This window comes from Talpa europaea (genome assembly GCF_964194135.1).
Source record: "Talpa europaea genome assembly, chromosome: X".
In the NCBI taxonomy this organism is placed as follows: Eukaryota; Metazoa; Chordata; class Mammalia; order Eulipotyphla; family Talpidae; genus Talpa; species Talpa europaea.
In genome coordinates this window covers 744,097-768,388 of record NC_140081.1, presented here as the reverse complement: position 1 = coordinate 768,388, position 24,292 = coordinate 744,097, and the positions used below count along the sequence as shown (strand labels likewise).

General features: G+C 60.6%; 1 protein-coding gene across 1 annotated transcript; it reads left to right on the top strand.

Moving 5' to 3' along the window:
- Positions 1-11,300: 11,300 nt before the first annotated feature.
- Positions 11,301-23,321, top strand: LOC311186969 (arylsulfatase D-like; the record flags this gene model as incomplete). Its single annotated transcript, XM_084258171.1, has 10 exons — positions 11,301-11,344; positions 12,851-13,000; positions 13,430-13,551; positions 13,652-13,780; positions 15,333-15,756; positions 15,858-15,994; positions 18,619-18,753; positions 19,938-20,100; positions 20,597-20,718; positions 22,942-23,321. The coding sequence occupies 10 exons, from the start codon at positions 11,301-11,303 to the stop codon at positions 23,319-23,321; spliced, it is 1,806 nt and encodes a 601-aa protein (XP_084114297.1).
- Positions 23,322-24,292: the final 971 nt, after the last annotated feature.

Sequence of the window (24,292 nt, the reverse complement as noted above, 5' to 3'; positions counted from 1 at the left end):
CAGGTGAGCCCCCACCTGCCCGGCGCGGGCCCCACCTGCCCCCTCCACGCCTCCCCGGGCTGCGCGCCCTGAGAGGCCTCCGGCCACTCACTGGTTTGCTGGGATTTGGGGGCTCAGACCCCCTGGGGCCTGGGGTCCGGCCCGCCACCCCTGGAGACCCAGGGCGCCCTGAGGGGCCCTCCCGCCCCTTGCTGGTTTGCTGGGATTTGGGGGCTCAGCCGCCCTGCGCCCCGGGCCTGGGGTCGGACCCGCCACCCCCGGGAGACCGGGCAGCTGCGCGGGCGTCCCTGGCTCTGGCGACGCGGCCGCCCAAACGGGGACCCGCTGGGGGGTGCGTTGGGCCACCCGCCCGCCCCCGGCTGCTTCCTCGGGTTTCCCTGCAGCGCCCCGACTCCCAGAGCGGGAGAGCCCGTGGGGGGGGGATCTGGGCACCCCTGAACCACGGCTTCCCTGGAAACGCCTCGAGGCTTCCCAGGAGCCCGGCGGGGAGGCGCCCCCCGAAGCGTAGGGAACCCGCTTCTACCCAAGGCGCAGCCCCGCGCGACTGGGGACCCCCGGGGGCGTCTGGCGAGGAAGGCGGGGTGTTGCTCGCCAGGGGCGGGAGCCGGAGCTGCTGCGCAGCGGGCCCTGGGGCCGAACCCCGAGGCCCTGGAGGGGCGGGAATGGAGACGAGTGGGGTGCCGGGCCCCAACTCCACGGGGGCGTCCCCGAGGGGCAGGAGACATTCCCTGGGACCCGGGGCGGGGGGGGGGGGGGGGCGTCCCCAGCAACCGAGGGCAGACCCTGCTGGGAGGCTCTGGGGTGCGGCCGGGCGACGTCCTCCAGGTGCGCACGAGAGGCCTCACCATCCCCACCTGGCGCAGGTGCGCGGAGGTGCAGGAAGGGGGGGGCTTCGCTGCGCTAATTAGCGGCCACGGGGCGGGGCCTGCGGCCTGCACAGCCGGACAGCGGGGGGTGGGGGGGTGGGGGGGGCAGAGCAGGTGCAGGGGCCGAGCCCCTCCCGCCCTGGGGTCTGGGGTGCCGCGTGGGGGCGTCTCCCCTCCGCCCTCACCTGCTTCGTGCGCCCCGGGAACCCGCCCGAGGGCCTGGCGCGCGGGCTCCGGCCCCCCTGATGCTGCTCAATAAAGTCTCCACCCGTGTGGCCTCTTTTCTGGGGGGGCTTGGGCTGAACCCGCGGGGGCGGCGCCGGGACACCCTCCGGCAGCGGCTGCGGGGCGCGGAGCCGGGAGGAGGCCTCAGGTGAGTGGACTTTCCTTCCTCTTGGGGCGTTTTGGGGGAGGCCGGGGCGCGTGTGGAGGTTCTGGAGAGGCCGGTTGCGCGCGCAGAGGGGCCGCCCGGGAGGACCCTGTGGGGGTTCAGCGGTCACGGCCAGTTGCGCGCGCAGAGGGACCCCCCGGGAGGTCCCTGTGGGGTTCAGCTTCAGGGACGAGGCGCAGGGAGACAGGGCACTGGGCCGTGACTCTGGGCTCACCTGGGCGGGCAGCACCTGCCGGCCCCTCCTGCGCTCACCCGTGCAGGCGCCAGGGTCTCCCCCAAAGGGTCCTGCTGGGCAGCCGGGGCCTCCAGTGGAGGTTTCCACCCAAGTGGCTGCGTCCTGGTGAGGTTGAGACGGTCCAGACTCAGCAGCCAAAGTGATTTTAAAGGCTGCATTTTGGAAGTTGTCCTTTTTGTCGAGTCTTGTTCTTATAAATGTTGGGGACGCGCCCCTGGGTAGCCGAACTCGGGGAGACCCAGCCATCAACTCGCCTTGCTGTGCTTAGCTTGTGATTTGGGGGGACCGTCTTGCTCTGCCCAGGCTGCCCCCAGCCTTGGGTGCTTTTGGCTTTTGCAGACACGTCCCAGGAGTCCCTTGTAACTGTTGGGGGCGCGCCCGTGGGTAGCCCCAGGAGACCCAGCCGTCAGCTCTGCTGGCCGTGCTTAGCTTGTGATTTGGGGGGACCGTCTTGGTCTGGCTCTGCCCAGGCGGCGTCCAGCCTTAGTGGCCCTGGCTTCCGCAGACGTGTCCCGGGAGTTCCTTGTCAAAGTTGGGGACGCGCCCCTGGGTATTCGAATTCCAGGAGACGCAGCCACCAGCCCTCCTGGCTGTGCTTAGGCTGTGACTCGGGGGGACCGTCTTGCTCTGGCTGTGCCCAGCTGGCCCCCAGCCTTGCGTGGTCTTGGCTTCTGCACCCACGTCCCAGCTGTTCCTTAAAGCGCCTGAGCACGGAGGTTCCTAATCCTGGGGGTTGTGGCGCCGACTTGAGACACGTTTGCGTCCAGCCCGGTCACAGCAGAAAGGCGCGTTGCCTTCAGGGGTGACCTCAGCACGTGGCTACTTGCTGGGCTGGTCAGCGAGGCTCTAAGGGGGTCCGAAGAGGAAGAAAGGGATTTTAAAGCAAGCCGAGGCTGCCACCCCTAGTTGGGCATTTGTCTGGAAGCCACTGGGTGCCTCGGGTTGCAGGAAGGGCGGTCCCGGGGCTTGGGGTGCTGCTCCCCTGGTGGGTGGCGATGCCCGTTTTGCATAAAGACAAGGTTTTGGCTTTTGTTTGCTCCCACCCCGTCTCTCCGTGCAACCAGGCTAATTTTTTTTAAAGATTTATGGATGCATATGAGAGCTGGGGTGCAGGCCAGAGGTGGGGGGGTGAGAGGACTCCCCAGAGACAGAGTGGGGAGCAGAACAGGCGGATCCACTAAGACACAGGGCCTGAGTCCTGCCTTAATTATGCTTTGGGTCATTTCCTTGTGTTGCATTGAAGTCAGACTGTCGTGTCTGCTGGGGTCTCTTGAGCTCTTACCACAGATGCTATTTTGAAAATTTGGCTTTTCCTCCCGAAAACGGTCACTAACTGGCTGACAACTTTCAATATTGCTCAGCGATTTCTAAACATTCTGGAGCTCCGCCTCTGCCCTGACCCGCAGAACCGACTAGGCCCAGGCCTGGAGGCCGCTCTAAGGCCAGCCTGGAGGCCGGTCTCACCCCAGGGGTGTGGGCCTGGGGTTGTGCGGGTTGTGAGGTTGCACATAACTGTAAATATTGCAAACCATTGACATTTCAGAGCTCACTTCAGCCCGCAGGCAAGACTCAGCCCCGGCCAGGACCAGACTCAGCCCCAGCCAGGAGGCCAGATACGGCCCCGGCGCTGATGGCCTCCAGGATAAACTGTCGTTACTTGCATCTAGTTGTCAATATTGCAAACATTTCTAGTAAGGTCACAGCTCGGTCTCTGCCCCTGGCCTGGACACTGTGTCTGCCCCGGCCTGGAGGCTGCAGTCTCCGCCTGCCAGAGGCCAGACTCGGCCCCGCTGGGGGAAGCCCGTGTTCTAAACGGTCATTGTGCGTAATTGCAAATGCCGCAGCCATTTCTGGACATTTTCGAGCTCAGACCTTCTCCCGGCCCGCAGTTTAGACTCTGCCCGAGCCCAGATTTCAGTCTCTGCCCGGGCACATTTGCACGGCCCTGCCGGGGCGGGTCATGGCGGGTCATCCCGGCTCTCACCGGGCCGGCGGTGGCCTGTGCTGTGAACGTCAGTCAACGCTCTCGTCCTGTGTGAGTCCATTCTAGAAAAGCTTCCCGATAACACCCCCAAATTCCTTCATGTCTGCATTAGCTCGAGATATCTTGTTATAGAGCAGCCCCAATATTGAGCGGGTTCCTGGCTGTGGGTCCTCCCCCGCGCGCTTACAAGGGACTTAGGAGTACTCCACTGCAGGACACACAACAGGTTCATAGAAGGTTTATTGACAAGGGAAAAGGAAATAAGGAAAATGGACAACTCAGGGAGAAAATAGGGAAGTAAAGTCTTTCATGCGTCCTTCCCGATCCGCCGACCTGGAAACCCAAAGGCCCTCTCCGAGCTGGCCGGACACGGCGAGCTGGCGGGGAGCCAACATGGGGGACCCCCCCAAAGCCCACGGGTCTGGCTTTATCCCCACCTGGCTGCTGAACCCCACCCTCAGGTCCCAGCCCCCTTCCCTTGGGCGGGGATGGGATGTGGAGTCCCCAGTGTCTTTGGTTTGGGCCTGGGGTGGGGTGGCGTCCACGAAGCCTGGATGGGATCAGCTTCAGGACAGCCTTTTCCCCCTGACAATCTGTCATGTCTTCTATGGAATATCCGTCTCTCCGATGGCCTAAGAGGAATCAGGCCTGCAGGGCGGTCTGACTCCAACCTCCAGTTCTGCTCTTGGTCACTCTTCGGCTGCGTGGACGTGGCTCTTGGTGTCTACTGGGACGCAGCTCCGTGAAGGATTTAGCTCTTCGGGGGGCCCGTCTTTTGAAAATCTGTTTTCTCCCGGCGTGAACTGTCTTTAAGCTGCATGTAACTGTGAATACGACCCTTGGGCATTTCTGGAAATCTCTCGGGCCTGCCTCGGCCCCACCCCGGAGGCCCGTCCGTCTGTGCTCGGGCCCGGAGATCCGGCTCTGCACCCGCCTGGTGCCGGCCTGTGCTGTAAACATCCCTCAGTCTCTCCCGTCCTGGGCTATTGTGGAAAAACCTCTTTATCACATCCTTAATATTTAATCCATGGCTTCTGCTGCCTACGATTATCTTATATTCAAAATTCTCTTCTGTGATGAAGGATTCTCAGGAGTTAAGAAGGTCTCACCCCTAATTTAACGCTGTTTTTGGTCGTTTTATCCTTCGAAGTGACTCTATTGGGGTCTATTCCAATGTAGGGTGAAGGATTTACCATGATTGTTGCTGACATTATGAGAAAGTGATGCTTGTATCACTGTCCTCAAGGTACATGTTAATGTAAACATGTTCCTGAGCCGTTTCTGGGAATCTCAGAGCTGTCTGGGCCACAGCCTGGAGGCCGGACTCTGCCCCGGCCGGGGCTCCGGGTCCACCCCAGCAGCGTGTGACCCTGTAGTAGAAGCACCACTCAGTCTCTCTGCACCTTGTCTGAGGCCTTTGTAGAAAACTTACTTCATTAGATCCTCAATATTGAATTAATCCATTGGCTGATGCTGCCTACGAATATGTTCTGAATATTTTAGGACCATGATCTGAGGCGTCTGCGTCTCCCACTAAGGCCTCCCACCTGCCTTCAGTTCGGTTTTTGCTGTTTTACTTTGGCACTTTGACCTTTATTGCGTCTGTCTGGGCGCAGAGCTGTCCAGATTCAGCTTTTATTGTGGCTGATCTTACGGAAAGTCGTTCCTACCTCGCAGAAATTGCCCTTAAGTTGCACGTAATTGTAGGTATGGCAACCGTTTCTAGACATTTTAGATCTAGTCTCTGCCCGGGCTCGGAGGACTCGATCCCGGCCTGGAGGCGGGTGCTGGCCTGTATTATAAACTGCCCAGTGGGATATAATTACAATATTGCAAACCGTTTCTGGAAATTTCAGAGCTCGGACGCTCCCCGGTCAGTCTCTCCCCGAGCTCAGAGGCCAGTGTCTGAGCCCAGAGGCCAACTCTGCTGACCTCGCAGGCTAGACTCCTCGCGGGCCTAGAGGCCAGACTCTGCCCGGGCCAGCAAGCCTGTCTCTGCACAGCTGGGAGGCCAGAGTCTGCCCGAGCCTGGTGGCCTCTCTGTGCCACGCCCGAAGGCCAGACACGGCCTGTCCTGGAGGCCAGGCTCTGCCTGTCCCGGCGCAGACTCTGCCTGGCTCAGAGGGCCAGTCTCTGCCTGGGCTTAGAGGCCAGACTCTGCCCTTCTGATGTTGGCCTGTATTATAAACTGCGTGAATTTGCATAGAATTGTAAATATTGAAGTCGTTTCTGGAGATTTTAGAGCTCAGACCCTACCCCGGGGCCAGAGGCCAGACTCTGGCCGAGCCCTGAATGCCGTCTCCGCCCGAGGTTGGAGGCCGATGCTGCCTGCTCGGAGGCCAGTGTGTTCCCCAGGAGGCCAGTGTGTTCCCCGGGCCGGAGTCCGGTCTCTGCCCTGACCTGCAGGCCAGAATCTGCCCTGCTGGTGTTGGCCTGTGTTATAAACTGTCGTTGACCTGCATATAATTGTCAATATTGCAACCATTTCTGCAAATTTTAGAATCAGACCCTACCCCAGCCTGGAGGCCAGACCTGCCAGGCAGGGGGCCGATCTCTGTCCCGGCCCAGAGGCCACACTCTGCCCATCCCGGAGGCCAGACTTGGGCCACTGAGAGGCCAGTCTCTGCCCTGGCCCGGGAGGCCAGTCTCTTTCTGGCTCGGAGGCCAGACTCGGCCCATCAGAGTCCAGGCTCTGACCAGCCTTAGATGCCAGACTGCCCAGCTCGGAGGCCATCCCTGCCCGCCTCAGAGGTCGGTCCCTGCCTGGCTGCCCGAGTCTGTCCGGCCCGGCGTCCAGTCTGTGCCCCAGCCTGGATGGCAGACTCTACCCGGCTCGGAGGCCAGTCTCTGTCCACTCTGGAGGCCATTCCATGCCCGCCTCACAGGCTCGTGCCTGCCTGGCCCGGAGGCCCGGCTCTGCCCGGGCCTGGTGTGGGCCTGTCCTATAAACATCACTCACCCTGGAGCTTGTGTTAGTCCCAGGTAGAAAAGCTGCTCTAGCACATCCTTAAAATACTTTAATTTCTACGTTTGTCTTCTGTCTACCCTTCTCTTATATTAAAAAATAATTCAACGAATATCTTGGGTCTCAGTAGTCAAATAAGCCATCGCTCCTGCCTTCAATTCAACTTTAGTCTTTCATAATTGCATGAAAGTGACTCTGTTGGTCTCGATTTTGAGGCAGAAACGTGAAGGCTTGATACTACAAAATTTGCTTTTTCCCCAGAAAAACTGCTGCACATTCTAAAGATGTTGCTACGTCATCTCTGAAATCCGAGTTCTGAGTCCTTCTTGCCATGGACACCAGGCTCTGCCCGAGCCCAGACCCAAATCTTGCCCCGGCCAGAGGCCAGACATTGCCCTGGCGCCGTCGGCCTGTGTCATAAACGGTCATTACGCTGCACAGAATTGTAAATATTGCAACCGTTTCTACAAAATGCAGAGCTCGGCCTCTGCCCTGTCCTGCAGGCCAGTCTGGGCCCCGACACGGAGGCCACTCTCTGCCCGGGCCTGCCGTGGGCCTGTCCTTTAAGCGTCACTCCGTCCCTCTCGCTCTCGCGTCGCTCCGCTGGGGAAAAGCTGCTTCACAGCATTCAACGTTTACTGCTGATGGCATCCAAATTTGTGGTTTCTTCGCCTCGTACTGCAAGCTGCCCACGAGGACAAGTGTGTTTCTGAGCCATTTGCAGAAATTTGAGCGCTGTCTCGGCCCCGGCCGGGCGCTGGCCCGTGCGGTCACCGTCGCTCCGTCCCTCGGGAGCTTGGATCAGCCCGTGCAGAGAAGCGTCTCTGGACCATCTCAAAACCCTTTAATTTCTGCGTCTGGCTCCTGCTGGGCACGACTCTGTACACCAGTAAATAGTTTAATGACTGTCTGGGGCCTTCGCCGTCACGTCGGGTCTCCTGCCGGGTCTGGATGCCGAGTTTTGCCCCGGCCGGGGCCCAGGTGGTGCCCGGGACCAGGCCCTCGGCCCTGCCCAGCCTGGCGTTGGCCTTTGCTGCTCCAGCATGACTCAGTCGCTCCCGTTCTTGTGTCGGTCACTGTAGAAAAGCTCCGTGACGCCACCTTTCAAGTCCTCTCATCTCTGCCTGTGCTGAGCGCTCTCCTGGGTCATCACCTGTGTCCGCTTCTCGGTCCTCTGCGCTGTCCCCGCTCCCCAACACGGTCTGAACAGTCCATTCTGTCTTCGGTCATTGCATTTTGTTGCACTGCGGGACCCAGGGGCCACTCTCTGGCCCTTCTCAGGACAATTTGCCCGGCCCAGAGACCCGGCTGTGTCCAGGCCCAGAGGCCAGACTGTTCCCTGGTCTAGGCCAGTCTCTGCCTGAGCCCCGAGGTCAGTGTCTGTCCGGCCGGGAGGCCGGGCTCTGCCGTGCTCGGAGGCCAGTCTGTGTCCGGCCCGGAAGTCAGACTGACCAGCCCAGAGGCCAGTCTCTGCCCTGCTGGTGTTGGCCTGTATTAAACTGTCTAGTTGCACATAATTGTAAATATTGCAAATATTTTCTGGAAATGTTAGAGCTCAGACCGTACGCGGCCTCCTCTGTCCAGCTCAGAGGCCAGTCTCTGCCTGGCTCGGAGGCAAGACTCTTCCCCAGACTGGAGGGCAGACTCTACCCGGCCTGGGGCCAGTCTCTGCCAGGCTCGGGGCCCAGACTCTGCCCACCTTGGAGGCCAGTATCTGCCTCCCCCGGAGGCCAGTGTGTGTCCGGCCTGGAGCCCAGACTCTGCCCCAACCCGGAGGCCACCGTCTGCCCGGCTGGCGTCGGCCTGTTATAACCAACACACAATCTCGCCACTTCTTAGTCCATCGCGGAGGCTTCATGAAACATCCTTCCCTGCCTAATTTCTGTATTTGCTGGAGCTGCTGTCATTTGTAATAATCAGTTTTACGCTGCGTTTTTGGTGATTTCATGTGTTGCACTGACGTGACTCTGTTACAGGTGTTGGCCTGTTTTATCCACTGCTGTTCAGTGGAACATAAATGCAAATATTTCAAATAATTTGTAGAATTTTAGAGCCCAGACTCTGCTCCGGCTGAGTTGCGAGATTCAACCTCAGTCAGGAGGCCAGTCCCTGCCTGGCCTGGAGCCCATTCTATGCCCTGCTCGGAGGCCTGTGTCTGTCCAGCTGGGAGAGCATTTGTGCCGGAGCCCCGAGGCTGGATGCTGCTGCAGACCTGAGGCCAGACTCTGCCCGGCTGGGAGGCCAGTTTCTGTCCACTTCGGGGCCAGTCTCTGGCCAGCTCGGACGCTAATCTCTGCCCTAACTGGTGGCCAGACTACCCGTCTCTGAGGTCAGCCTGCCCGTATTGGAGGCCAGTCTCTGCCCTGCCCCGAGGTCAGGCTCTGCCCAGCTGAGTGGTCAGATTCTGCCTGGCTCGGATGCCAGTCTCTGCCCGGCTCAAGGTCCAGTTTCTGCCCAGCGCCAAGGCCAGACTATAACCTGCTCAGGCGCTAATCCCTGCCCCTGACTGGAGGCCAGACTCTGCCCCCGATCGGAGGCCGGACGATGCCCGGCTTGGAGGACAGTCTCCACCCCAGCCCTGAGGCCACTCTCTGCCCGGGATCGGAGGCCAGACGATGCCCAGCTCGGAGGCCAGGTTCTATTCAGTTTGAAGACCAGACTCTGTCCCGGCCAGGATACCATACCCTGCCCTGGTGGGTGGCCTATATTATAATTTGTTATTAATTACATATAATTGCAAATACTGCCAACCATTGCTAGTAATTCTAGAGCTCAATCTCTGCCCCGGCTCGGACCCCAGGCTGCCCTGTTGGCGGCCAGGCTCTTCCTGGTGGAGGCCACACGCCCCAGCTCAGAGCCAGACCCTGACCGGCTCGGAGGCCAGTCTCTGCCCCGACCATGAGGCCAGAGTCTGCCCCAGCGGGGTTTGCCTGTATTATAAATTGCGGTTATTTGCATGTAATCGTAAATATTGCAAACCATTTCTGGAAATTTCAGCGCTTGGTCTCTGCCCGGGCTTGGAGGAACGGCTCTGCCCCAGCCTGGAGGCCAGACTCTGCCCGGCTCACGGGGCAGTTTCTACCAGGTCCAAAGACCAGACTCGCCCACGCTGGGGGACAGGGCCTGCCCCGCTCAGAGGCCTCTCTCTACCCGCCTCGGAGGTCAGCCTCTGCCCGGTTTGGACACTGGTCTCTTTCCGGCTCAGAGGTCAGATGTCCGGCTCGGGGGTCAGTTTCTACCCAGCCCGAAGGCCAGACTCTTCCTGGCTTGGACTTGAGTCTCCACCTCGGACTGGAGGCCAGAACGGCCCGTCTGGGGGGACGGTTTTTACCAGGTCCGAAGGCCAGACTCTACCCTGTTGGGGGCCAGTCTCTGCCCCACTAAGAGGCCAGACTTTGCTGGCTCAGGGGCCAGTCTCTGCCCAGCTCGGACGCTAGTCTCTGCCCCTGACATGAGGTCAGACTCTGTCCACCTTGGAGGTCAGACTGCCCGTTTTGGAGGCCAGTCCCGGCCCTGCTCCAAGGCCAGACTCTGCTTGGTTTGGACACTAGGGAGCTATTCTGAGCATTTTGGGGGGCTGTTCTGGGAATCCTGGGGCCTGGATCCGGGCAGTGGGGGGGGCGTGTTCCGAGCATCCTGGGGGCCTGGTTCCGGGCATTTGGGGGTCGGTTCTTAATATCCTTGGGGAGCCTGTTCTGTATACCTTGAGGGCCTGGTTCCAGGCATTTGGGGGAGAAGTTAACATCTTGGGGAGCCTGTTCTGAGTATCCTGGGGACCTTGGGGGCATTTGGGGACCAGTTCTTAATATCTTGGGGAGTCTGTTCCGAGAATCCTCAGGGGGGCTACCCTCCGATGTCTCGGTGCTGTTGATTTTTCCTCTGCGAGGCGGGGATCCCCCAGTGCTTGCTGCTCCCCGCCCCCCCCCACCCCCAGGGTCACCAGAGACGGGGCTGAGAACAGAAAACTCGGGGAGAGGCGACCAGGAGCGGAAGCTGGGGTGGGGGAGAATTGAACAGGGCCTTGAACCCCCTGCAGGAAAGCACTGTCCCCCCTGAGGGGCCCCAGAAAATCCCTGTCCTTTCTGCAAGCCCAGCCCCGGGGACCCAGGAGGAAGGTCCCCTCCCTCAGGGCGGGCCTCCCGGAGAGGTCACTGGGCAGCCCTGCCCGCTCCCCCCACCTGCAGGTGCCTTTCTGAGCAAATCCTGCCCTTTGGGGTGCTCTCCTGCCCCCTGACTACAGAAGTAGTCCCCCAACTTTTTAAAAGGGAACCTTCCCTGCCCTGCAAACTCACTCTCCTGGGTAGACTCCATGACCCCCTCAAAGGGAGCTGCAGAAACTTCCCAGAGGGGACCCCCCCACCTCTCCACCCCCATGGGGCGCAGCACGACAGTGGCTGCCCCCTCCCTGGGCAGAGGCTTCCCCCTCGTGGCGAGATGCGTCGTGGGGAAAACCAGGACGCAGCCCCCCACTTGTTAACCTGCATCCCTGTTCTTAGCTTTGGGGCGCGCGGACACCCTGAAGGTCTTGGGGAGTTTGAACACTTGGGGGTGACCGCCCTGCCTGCCCCCCCGCGGGGACCGAGCTGCTGGGTGAGGCGGCCAGGGGGCCGCGGGCGCGCGCACCCGGGAGGGCTGCTGGGGTTTGGGGCGCCCGCGGCGAGGTGCCAAGCCCGCGGCTGCTCCTGGCGCCCCAAGGCGCTGAGATCTGGGGAAACCTGTTTGGGAAGCGACTCCCCGGGAGGCCCCGGGCGCAGATTAAGAGACGACGCGGCGGGCCCGGCCCTGCAGGACGCGCTGGGGGCGGGCGCCGGGGCGCGGAGGCGCGGGGCAAAGTCCTGCGCGCCCGGCCGGCCTCGCTGATGGGACCCACGGCGCGGAGGGGACGGGCCGCGCCCGCCGCCAGGTGTGGGGGACCCCGGGAGGTGACCCCAGGGTGCTCGGGGCGCGGGGAACGTGGCGCGAGCGGGGAGGGGCACCCCGGGGCTCCTGGAGGCGGCGCGGGCGCCTTGGAGTCTCCAAAACGCAGGCTGGTCCGGCTCCTTGGCGCAAGCAGGACTGGGGTGCGGGGCCGAAGCCCCCCGAAAAGCGAGGGGCGTGGGGACAGGAGCTGGAGGGGGCGGGGGGAAGGGAAGGGAAAACAAAGGCCCGAGCGCCAGGCCCTGGCCCCGCCCCGCCGGGGCGCGCCCCTAGCTCCCGCCCCCGGAAGCCTCTGCCCCCCAATCCCCGCCTCTGCAGGGGCGCGCCCCGCCCCAGTTGCCCAGGAACTACGGAGACCAAGTTCCCCCGCTGCGCCTGCGCCGCTGTATCCCCGCGCCTGGCACCTGCACGTCGCCCCACTTCTGCACCAGACGCCCCCTCAACACCCCGCACCCCTGCGCTGTCCCGGCTGCCGCTGGGCGCTGCACCCCTCCCCTCCCGCTCGGGGCCGCTCCCACCCCAAAGCTGAGGCGCCCCCTCCGTCCCCAGCTGCCACCGCAGCCTCAGACGCACCCCGAGCGGCCCCCCAGGACGCCCAGTGTGCCCGACCGCCGCCGGCGCCCCCCAGGCAGCAGCGTGGCCGGTGCTGGGGGCTCCCCGCAGAGCTAAGGCGCCCCCCGCCCCGGAACGATCCCGCCTCCCCGCCCCCTTGGAGCTGGCCTCGGCCCGCCCCGCAGCCCTATTGCCTTGTCCACCCCAGACCTGGGCCCCCCAGCGCGGCAAACCACGCCCCGGGGCGCCTCCGGGGAGCGCAGCCCCGAGAGTCTGCGGGCGAGCTGGGTGGGACCGGGGTCCGTGGGTCACGCTGGACTCCCCCCCTCTCCCAGCGCACCCTCCACCGGGGCTGGGGCGGCTCCGTACCCGGCCTGCGTGCGCCCCAGGCGCGCCAGGGTGTCTCAAGTCCGCGCCCTGGGTCGCCCCGGGGCGCGATCCGGAGCCTCCGCTCGGTCCACGGGACGCGCCGGGCTCCCACCTCGCGGCGGACACCCGGGATCCGGGCGGGTCCGCCCCGGTGCGCCGTGACGCGCGGCCGCGCTCCGCCCTCGCTGGCGCCCACGAGTCCCCGCGGGAGCTTCGGGGCTCAGCCGCGTGCCCCGGGGTGTCCGCGCCCCTCCTGGCCCCCACGAGCCTTGTGAGAGGAGAGGCCGGTGCGCAGGCGTCCCCAGAGCGCCCAGGACGCGGGGACGCGACGGCGCTGCCAGCCGTGCAGGGCGCACAGCGGATGGTTGGGTGCCCGGGGCGTGCAAGGAGGGCTGGGGCCGGTCGGCTTTCCAAGGCGCAGCCTGGAGCGCACAGAGCCTCGGTCCTTTACGCGCGCCCTAGAAGCTGGAGGACTTTGGGAGGCAGGTGCAGGCGCCCCCTTAAATCCTCGCTCCCTGGCATCGCGAGCGCCTCGCGGGGTGTCAAGCCGGACACTTGTGCTTCCTCCCAGGGACGCCTGGACCGTCCTGCTCGGCCTGTGTCTCCTGCCCAGGCCGTGCCAGGCCACGGGGGCGCCTGCTGTGAAGCCCAACATCCTCCTGATCATGGCGGACGACCTGGGCATTGGCGACCTCGGCTGCTATGGCAACAGCACCCTGAGGTATCAGGGCTCAGAGGCTGCAGAATGCGGGGAGGCCCCACAGCAGGGGCCCTGAGCCCCAAGAGTGCCCTCCCTGCTCAGCTCCACCCTCCTTGGGTTGGGGAGGGACCCTGGACCCTCCACTTTCCCTGGGGCCCTCCCTTATGCAAACAGGGCGCCATCCGATCCCTGGCACGTGGACGCAGGCAGGTGCGTCCTCTTTGGAGAGACGAGTGCCCCCCACGGAGCAGACCACCCCCGTGCAGGCTCTTTCCCTTCTGTTTGGAGGGGGGTGGCCTTAGGAAGACGCCCCCCAGATCACACCCCTCCCCAGCAGCTCCCAGCCTTGCTGCCTGGCGCTGTCCACTGTGGTCAGCCTGGCCCCGTGGGGCACCCGCCCAGCAGCAGAACAGCGGCTTAGAGCCGCGGTGACCTCGCTGTCCCCGCCAGGACCCCCAACATCGACCGGCTGGCCGAGGAGGGCGTGAGGCTCACCCAGCACCTGGCGGCCGCCCCCCTGTGCACGCCCAGCAGGGCCGCGTTCCTGACCGGGAGACACGCCTTCCGCTCGGGTGGGTGCTGGGCCCCGGGCCAGTCCCCGGGCCAGTCTGCGGCCCCTTGCCCCAGTCCCCCTGGAGGGGGCTCCCCTGGTGGTGACCGCCGTCCCCGCAGGCATGGACGCCAGCGCCAGCTCTGGGTACCGGGCGCTGCAGTGGAACGCCGGCTCCGGGGGGCTCCCCCAGAACGAGACGACCTTCGCCAGGGTCCTGCAGCAGCAGGGCTATGAGACCGGCCTCATTGGTGGGCCCCCCGGCTTCCCTGGGGGTGGGGAGCTCCGGAACCCCACTTCCTGCCCCAAGCTGGCCCCTGGGATTCGTCCTTTGGAGACGGCAGTCCTGGGCTCCCCTCCTGCCCTCCCTGCCTCGTCTCTGCTGCTTGGGAGCTCCTGGGGGGCTCGCCCGGCCCTGGCTTGCTCAGACAGGAGGGTCGGGGCTGCCACGTCCACCCTGGGGGGGTGTGTGTCCAGGGAGGACTCGGGGCGACAGTCGCGGTCACCTCTCTGCTGTGGCTCTACTGTGAGGCCAACATGGTGGCATCTGGGACAAGCCCGGGGGTGGGGGGAGCTTCCCCCCATGTCCTCCAGTCGTCCAGCAGCGGGTGGACACCAGGGGCCAGTCCGGCCGGCCCTGGCAGCTGCCCCAGCGTGCGGCAGGAAAGCAGGTGCCGGGAGGACCCCGCCTGTGTCTGCAGGGCTTGCACACGGCAGCCGCCATCAGCCTTAGGAGCGGCCACTCCGCTGGACATGGGGGGGGTCTCGGCGCTGGCCAGCTGCACACTTGGGGGGCCCCCCACATGCTCAGGAAGAAGGGAGCACGTGACCCCCGGCTCGCACCAGCAATCATGCCTCTCCCTAGTGCCCGAGGCGGCAGACCCCGACCCAGTGCTCCAGACCTCGCTGTCTGTACCCCGAAGCTGCTGCTCCGTCCAGCCTGTGTCCAGGGTTGGCGGGGGGAGGGCCCGCAAGTGGGGGGTCCACAGGGCGTGATGTCCGGCCGAGGAGCCCCTTCTGGGTCACGAGGCTGTTTCTGGCTGGTCCGGGGGCGCGGGAGTACTCTGGGCTTCCCTTTGGGGGCTCCGCGCAAGGCCCCCCATCCTCACGCCACACCTGGGTTTGGGGGAGCAGATTCTGAGTTCTGCCGCCCGCTCCTGGTCCACTGTCCTCCGCCCCTGGTGGAGTGGCCGGAGGGTCCCCGAGCCCCCCGCCTGCCTCCCGAGGTTATTCGTAAACCCATTAAGAGGCGCCATCCCGGGTCTGTCCGGAACCGCATCCTGGGGGTGCCCACATGCCGAGGCGGGAAGCCCTGGGGTGTCTCCTGCCCGCGGGGGAGCTGCTGAGGGTGCAGGGGCAGTGCCCCGGCCAGTACGACGTCCTCCTGCTGGGATTTGAGCTCCATCCCGCCTGCCCAGTGTTCCGGGCGCGGCAGAGACAGCTTGGAAAGCATTTGGGGTGCAGCTTCTTGGAGAATGGAGTCCCCACTTTGTTTAATTCACGATACTTTGGCAACAGAAGGGGGGACCCCAAAGGCCCAGAACATCTCACCCCTCTCCTGACTTTCTGAGGTCTCGGTCTTTGGCCACCCCCAGCTCCCCTTAACCGCGCGGGTGAACCCACGGTGTGGTCCCCAATTTCCGCTGCTCCCCTTCAGATTTCCCTCCTTTCTGTCTCTGTCCAGTTTCCATCTTGCTGCTTTTCTCCACGGTCCAGCTCCTTCCTCTGCTCTTTTGCAATTTGGGGGGAACCCGGGGGCCTCCCCAGCCGCTGCCCTGACGGGGTCCGCACGCCCGTCCCCAGGCAAGTGGCACCAGGGCGTGAACTGCGCGCGGCGCGGGGACCACTGCCACCACCCGCTGCGCCACGGCTTCGGCGCCTTCTTCGGGGTGCCCTTCACGCTGGTCAACGACTGCGCGCCCGGCCGCGCCCCCGAGGTGGACCGCGCGCTGCGGGCGCGCATGGAGCGCTGGATGCAAGTGCTGGCGGCCGCGGCGCTGGGCGGGGCGGTCGCCCGGGCCTGGGGGCTGCCCGCGGTGTCCAGCCGCGCGCTGGGCGCCCTGGCCGGCCTGGCCTTGCTGCTCCTGGCCGCCTGGGGCTGCACGTTCGCCCTCGCGCGCCGCTGGAACTGCCTCCTGATGCGCGACCGGGAGGTCATCGAGCAGCCCCTGGTGCTGGAGAGCGCCGCGCTGCGGATGCGCAGGGAAGCGCTGGCCTTCCTGGAGAGGTGAGCGCGGGTCTCCACCCCGGGTCTCCACCCCGTGTCTGCCTGCGAGTCCGTCCGCCCCCAGGGCGCACCGCGCGGCGGCTGAGGCGCTTCTGTTCCAGGAACAAGCACCGGCCCTTCCTGCTCTTCGTGTCCTTGCTCCATGTCCACATCCCGCTGGTGACCACCGCCGCCTTCGCGGGGAAGAGCCGGCACGGCTTGTACGGCGACAACGTGGAGGAGATGGATTGGCTGGTGGGTGAGTCCTGGGTGCCCCCAGCAACTGGGGTAACCGCCAAGGGGTCTCACGGCCTGAAACTTCATTTTTTGTTTTGTTTAGTTCACGTGTTTGTTTTCCGAGGCGCGTGTGAGTCCGCGCAGACGGTTCCCCCAGGTGTTGCAAATGCCAGCGATTCGTCTTTTTCAGAGCTGCGTAGTACTCCACCGTGTATAGAGACCCCTTAGGTGCTGTGGGTGATGGTGCTGTGAGCACCAGGGCAGGGTTTCGTCTTTTTCACAGCTGCGTAGTATTCCACCGTGTGTAGAGACCACCTCTTCATAGCCAGCCATCTGTTGCTGGACATTCTCCATGTCACAGGTGTTGTGAGTGGTGCTGCTGTGAGCACGAGAGCAAGGTTTTGCCTTTTTCAGAGCTGCATAGTATTCCACGGTGTACAGAGATCACTCAGGTGTTGTGAGTGGTGCTGCTGTGAGCACAAGGGTAGGGTTTTGCCTTTTTCAGAGCTGCATAGTATTCCACCATGTGTAGAGACCACATCTTCATACCCAGTCATCTGTTGCTGGACATTCTCCATGCCTCAGGTGTTGGGAGTGGCGCTGCTATGAGCACGAGGGCATCTTTTTCAGGGCTGCGTAGTATTCCACCATGTGTAGAGACCACATCTTCGTAGCCAGTCGTCTGTTGCTGGACATTCTCCACATCTCAGGTGTTGTGAGTGGTGCTGCTGTGAGCATGAGAGTATGGTCTTGCCTTTTTCAGAGCTGCGTAGTGTTCCACCGTGTGTACTGACCACATCTTCATACCCAGTTGTCTGTTGCTGGACACTCTCCACGTCTCAGGTGTTGTGAGTAGTGGTGCTGTGAGCATGAGCACAGGGTTTCATCTTTTTCGCAGCTGCGTAGTATTCCGCCGTGCATAGAGTCCACTTAGGTGTTGTGAGTGGTGCTGCCGTGAGCACGAGGGCACCGTTTCGTCTTTTTCAGAGCTGTATAGTATTCCACTGTGTGTAGAGACCGCATCTTCATATCTAGTTATTTGTTGTTGGACACTCCCCAAGCCTCACGTGCTATGAGTGTTGCTGCTGTGAGCACAAGGGCAGGGGTTCACCTTTTTCAGAGCTGTGCAGTATTCCACCATGTATAGAGATCACATCTTCATACCCAGTTGTCTGTTGCCGGACACACTCCACGTCTCAGGTGTGGTGAGTGGTGCTACTGTGAGCACGAGGGCACCACTTTGCTTTTTTCAGAGCTGCGTAGTACTCCATTGTGTATAGAGACCACTTAGGTGCTGTGGGTGATGGTGCTGTGAGCACGGGGGTGGGGTTTCATCTTTTTCACAGCTGCGTTGTATTCCACCATGCATAGAGTGCACTTAGGTGCTGTGAGTGGTGCTTCTGTGAGGACGAGGGCACAGTTTCTCCTTTTTCAGAGCTGCATAGCATTCCACTGTGTGTAGAGACCACATCTTCATAGCTAGTCATCTGTTGCTGGACACTCCCCAAGCCTCATGTGCTGTGAGTGTTGCTGCTGTGAGCACAAGGGCAGGGTTTCGCCTTTTTCAGAGCTGTGCAGTATTCCACCATGTATAGAGATCACATCTTCATACCCAGTTGTCTGTTGCCGGACACACTCCACATCTCAGGTGTGGTGAGTGGTGCTACTGTGAGCATGAGGGCACCGCTTTGCATTTTTCACAGCTTCATAGTACTCCACCGTGTGCAGAGACCACTTAGGTGTTGTGGGTGATGGTGCTGTGAGTACAAGGGTGGGGTTCATCTTTTTCAGAGCTGTGTAGTATTCCACCACGTGTAGAGACCACATCTTCATACCCACTTGTCTGTTGCTGGACATTCTCCACGTCTCAGGTGTTGTGAGTGTTGCTGCTGTGAGCACGAGGACAGGGTTTTGCCTTTGTCAGAGCTGTGTAGTATTCCACTGTGCAGAGAACACATCTTCATAGCCAGTCATCTGTTGCTGGACACTCTCCATGCCTCAGGTGTTGTGAGTGGTGCTGCTGTGAGCATGAGAGTATGGTCTTGCCTTTTTCAGAGCTGCGTAGTGTTCCACCGTGTGTACCGACCACATCTTCATACCCACTTGCCTGTTGCTGGACACTATCGACGTCTCAGGTGTTGTGAGTGGTGCTGCTGTGAGCACAAGCACAAGGTTTCACCTTTTTCACCGCTGCATAGTATTCCACTGTGTATAGAGACCACTTAGGTGTCGTGAGTGGTGCTGCTGTGAGCACGAGGGCAGGGTTTTGCCTTTTTCAGAGCTGTGTAGTATTCCACCATGCAGAGACCACATCTTTATAGCTGGTTGTCTGTTGCCGGCCACTCTCCACGCCTCAGGTATTGTGAGTGGTGCTGCTCTGAGCACGAGGGTGAAGATCTCTTCAGCGTAGTGTGTCTAAAGCTCCCGTCGGTGCCACCCTGGCTCTTAGCCTTTGATTCCTTTGCAGGTTTGTCACCAGACGTGCGTCGTCAGGATACGTAGTGACGCCTTCGTGCTTGACAAGTGCCTTCCCCGCATCTCTGCTCCCCGTTTACGAGTCTCCAGCAGGCGCCCCCTTAGACACCGGGTTGTGTGGGCGGCACCCGCGCCTTTATTTTGCCGTGAAACCGCCCACTTTTTGTCAAGGTGAAATTCTTCACGCCGTGGAAGAGAACGGTTTGACGAACACGACATTCACCTATTTCACCTCCGACCACGGAGGACACCTGGAGGCCAGAGACGAGCGGGGCCAGCTGGGCGGATGGAACGGAATATACAGAGGTGAGACCAGCCGGCCGGCCTCCCCGGACCAGGGCGGTTAGTAGGGCAGCGGGGCCCCTTGAAAGAGGGTCTCGCGTCTTCTTAGGGTGCTTGGTGTGTGTCCCAGCCATCCCCTTGGCGACGGTGTAAATATCCCCTAATTATTTGGGAACCATAGTTTTTAATCTATACGCGTATTTTGAGTCTTTGACCCAATATTGAGTCTTTCATCCAATTGTCCAAACAATAGAAACCGTCTACGTGTCCAGATGTTGTTTTGGCTTTCAGGGACCCGGCTCTTCTTTTACACCTTTTAGAGAATGTTTCCTGCGGGTTTATTTTGCTTGTCCATGGTCTGTCTTCTTGTCTGTCTCCCTGTTAATCTGTCAGTCATCCACCCATCATCCATCCCCCATCATCCATCCATCCTCCATTCCATCCATCCATGATCCACCATCCTCCATCCATCCAGGGTCCATCATCATCAATCATCCATCCATCATCCATCCATCATCCATCCATCAATCATCCATTCCATCCATGATCCACCATCATCATCCATCAATCATCCATCCATCCATGAATGATCCATCATCATCCATCATCCATCCATCCATCCACCCTCAATCCATCATCCATCATCATCCATCCATCCATCATCCATCCATCCATCATCCATCCATCCATCCATCCATCCATCATCCATCATCCACCATCCATCATCCATCCATCATCATCCATCCATCATCCATTCCATCCATGATCCACCATCATCAATCATCCATTCATCCATCATCCATCCATCCATCCATCCATCAATCATCCATTCCATCCATGTTCCACCACCATCATCCATCCATCATCCATCCATCATCCATCAATCATCCATCAATCATCCATCCATCCATGAATGATCCAGCATCATCAATCATCCATCCATCCATCCATCCACCCTCAATCCATCATCCATCATCATCCATCATCCATCATCCATCCATCCAACCTTCCATTCTCTGAAACCCCAGTACAGGGAATGATCTGACTTCTCACAGGCCATGCTGACATGACCACAGAGATCCACTGACCCTCCAGGGCAGGGTGTGCATCTGTGAGGGTGCGTACGGACACACACACGTACACGTGCACCTGGGTGAATGTGTGCACTGGACGACACCTGGACTCTAGTAACCCTGTTGGCTTCGCAGGTGGCAAGGGCATGGGCGGCTGGGAAGGGGGCATCCGCGTCCCGGGCATCTTCCGCTGGCCGGGGGTGCTGCCGGCCGGCCGCGTGATCCACGAGCCCACCAGCCTCATGGACGTCTTCCCCACCGTGGTGCAGCTGGGCGGCGGGGCGGTGCCCCAGGACAGGTACAGGGGGCCAGTGGAAGCGCCTGTGCCCTCATTTCTGGGAGACCCCCCTTAGCACATTTCCCCTCTGGAGGCGGAAAACGAAGAGAACGCGAGGACATGAGCTCTCGGGTCCTCCACGTAGGGGCAGCCTTCAGGCGACCTCACCGTGCTCAGTAGATTCGGGATGAAATAAAGTACCTGGCGCGGCGACTCCTTTTCCGCCGTTGGTCACGCCTGACCGTCTGAGGACGGGAAGGGTGAGCCGGGAGCCCGCAGTCCTCCGGGGCCACAGTAACCAGCAGTAGCTCCTCCGGGAGGGACTCACCGCTCTCCAGATAAACACTCCTGGCTGCGGACTCAGCGCTGGCCTCTGTCCACAGCGTCTCACCCCGAAGCGCAGTCTTTATCCTCGTGCCAGCAGCTTCCCCAGGAAAGACCGCAGGCGCGTGCAAGGATGTGCAGGGCTGGGACTCTGTCTGGACCTGACTCTGCCCTTGGGGTCTCGCTGAATTAGGGTGCTGGATGGGCGCAGCCTGGTGCCCCTGCTGCAGGGAGCGACGCGGCACTCGGCTCACGAGTTCCTGTTCCACTACTGTGGGGAGTATTTGCACGCGGCCCGCTGGCAGGAGAGGGACAGTGAGTACCCACCGGGGAGGGGGGCGGGGGCTTTATGGGAGGAGGGTTCTCCAGAGAGGTGGAAATGGGAGGGTGGGTGGGTGGATAGATGGATGGATGGATGAGCAGATGGACACACGGGTAGATGGATGGATGGTGGATGGATGAGATGGATGATGGATCAATGATGGATGATGGCGGGTGATGGACGGGTGATGAGTGGGAGATGGAGACATGGATGGATGGATGGATGGATGGATGGATGGATGGATGGTGGATGGATGATGGATGGATGAGATGGATGATGGATCAATGATGGATGATGGCGGATGATGGACGGGTGATGAGTGGGAGATGGAGACATGGATGGATGAGCAGATGGATAGACGGGTAGATGGATGGATGATGGATGGATGAGATGGATGATGGATCAATGATGGATGATGGCAGGTGATGGACAGGTGATGAGTGGGTGATGGAGACATGGATAGATGGATGGATGGATGAGCAGATGGATAGACGGGTAGATGGATGGATGGTGGATGGATGAGATTGATGATGGATCAATGATGGATGATGGCAGATGATGGATGGGTGATGAGTGGGAGATGGAGACATGGATGGATGAGCAGATGGATAGACGGGTAAATGGATGGATGATGGATGGATGAGATGGATGATGGATCAATGATGGATGATGGCGGATGATGGACGGGTGATGAGTGGGTGATGGACACATGGATGGGTGGATGGATGGATGAGCAGATGGATAGATGGGTAGATGGATGGATGGTGGATGGATAATGCCTGATGGATGGATGATGGCGGATGATGGACGGGTGATGAGTCGGTGATGGAGACATGGATGGATGGATGGATGGATGGATGGATGGATGGATGGATGGATGGATGGAAGGGCAGGCAGATGGGTAGGTGAATGGATACAGGGATGGATGATGGATGGTTCATGGATGGTTCATGGATGGACAGACACATACATGGACGGACAGAATTTAAGGAACTGTCCCATGTGCTTACAAGGCTGTCAAATCCAAAATCTCCAGGGAAGGCAGCAGCCTGGCAAGAGTTGGTGGTGCAGTGTTGTGTCCACCACCCTGAGGTCTAGACGTTCGGGCAGGTTATTCATGCTTGAGTTTCAAGGCAGAACAGCACCCTCCCTGGGGCACCTCGGTCTTTTTTGCTGAAAGTCCTTCAGCTGATTGGGCCAGGCCCACCCACCCACGTTGAGCAATGTTTTACCCCAAGTGCACCACTGCGGTGTTGGTCACATCTCAAAGACAGTTTCGCAGGGACATCCACACTCGGGTTTCACCACGTGTCACCAGAACCCAACGATGTTGCCACATAAAATTCAGCAACACGGAGCAGATCCCATTCTTGTAATCTGAGCGGATTCGCTGATAATATCCAGGGAGACAAGGCAGGTGCCTGAGCAGCATGGAGAGTGAAGGGGTAGGGCAGCTCGAACCCTGGAGGCTTCATCCATCCATCCACCTGCCTGTCTATACTTCCATCCATCCATCTACCTAGCCATCACCCACCCATCATCCATCCATCATCCATCCATCCACCATCATCCATCATCCATCATCCATCCATCCATCTATGCATCCATCATCCAGCCATCAATCATCCAGCCATCCATCATCCAGCCATCCATCCAGCCATTCATCATCCATCATCATCCATCATCATCATCCATCATCCATCCATCATCCATCCATCCATCATCCATCCATCATCCATGCATCCATCATCCATACATCCCTCCATTCTCCATCCTCCATCCTCCTGGGGTGCTCTGTGCCATCCTTTGCCTTTATTATGCAAACCCCTGTACAACATAGCACGACCTTTGCCGACCACACTATCGATTCATCCCGCTTCTATTGATTGATTTGTGGCTGTTGAACATTCACACAACAGGGGAGACGGATACGCATATGCTGTGGGTGTCTATGTGAGTGCCCGTGGCTGGCCACCCTGAACACTGCGAATGAGCCCCTTTTTGTCTCCCTGTGAGCAGACCCCTCATAGAGAAACCTGCTCCCAAACACACACGCACCCTCGCTGATTTGAGCAGCGATGTCAGCCACGTGCAAGCACCTTGGGTGTCCTGTCTTCTCATCGGCCCTGGGATGGTGGCCCATCCCTGGGGCTGGGTCGGGTGCTGACCGTCCAGTGGGTTTCTCCCACCCTGACCACTTCCCTCTTTGCTCCCAGGCGGAAGGCTCTGGAAGGTCCACTATACGACGCCCCGGTTCCACCCCGAGGGGGCCGGTGCCTGCTACGGTCATGGTGTGTGCCCCTGCTCGGGGGATGGCGTGACCCACCACCACCCCCCGCTGCTCTTCGACCTCTCCAGCGACCCCTCTGAGGCACGGCCCCTGTCCCCCGACTCTGAACCCCGGTACCAGGCGGTGATTGCCAGGGTGGGCCAGGCGGTGGAGGAGCACCGGAGGACGCTGAGCCCCGTGCCGCCCCAGTTCTCTCTGGACAACATCATGTGGAAGCCATGGCTGCAGCCGTGCTGCGGCACGTTCCCCTTTTGCTCCTGCCAGGAGGATGGAGACCCTGGTGGGACTACACCTCCCGCCCTGTAGGGCAGCGTCCAGGAGAAGCAGACATCACAAGTGCTGGCGGGACTCGGGGTAAAGGGACCCTGAGCCCTGTAAATGGGTGCAGTCACCACGGACGACAGCATGGAGAGTCCCCCAGACATCCATCCATCATCCATCCATCCACCATCATCCATCCATCCGTCATCCATCCATCCGTCATCCATCCATCCATCCATCCATCCATCCATCCATCATCATCCATCCTCCATCCATCCTCCATCCATCATCCACCATCTCTCCTCCATCCATCCATCATCCATGTGGGAATAGTATGCAGTCCTGAAAAGGGAGTCCTGGTATTCATGACCCCAGGAATGGGCCTGGAGGGTGACCTGCAAAGTGGAATAAGCGAGACACAGACAGTGTGATGTCCCTTTGGGGGGCATCCTAAATAAACCCTCACTCAGAGAAAGGTTGTGCAATGGTGGCAACCAAGGGCGGCAGGTGCGGGCCCCCGGGGTGATGGTGCAACGGTTCAGACTCCAGTTAGGAGAGAAATGAGCTCAGGGACCTGCTCAGAGCGGGTCTTAGGTGTCCTCACCCCTGGCCCCACCACACACACAGTTCTCTCTGTGGTCATCTCACGGCACATACGTCTATCAAATCATGAATCTATACCCTTTTATCTATCAGTTACACCTCAATCCTCTGGAGAATAGAGAAGACAAGGCCAGCTAACCCCAAATGCCCCAAAGGGGCTGTTGTCTAGACTGAGAAGTAAGAGGAGCACAGTGGATCCCCAGGAATGCCTCCCCTCCTGTTAAACACCCCTGTCTGGTATTTCACCCATCCATCCTACAGCATTTGGGGTTTCAATGCTTCATGAACAACCTTACGAAGTGGCGAACTATGTGGACTAGCTTATGGTGACAAGGGCGAAACATCGGGGTCTGCTCTTGCATAATTTCCGCTCTCAAATCATTGCTCCTCCACGTCTTCCTTTTTCGTGACTG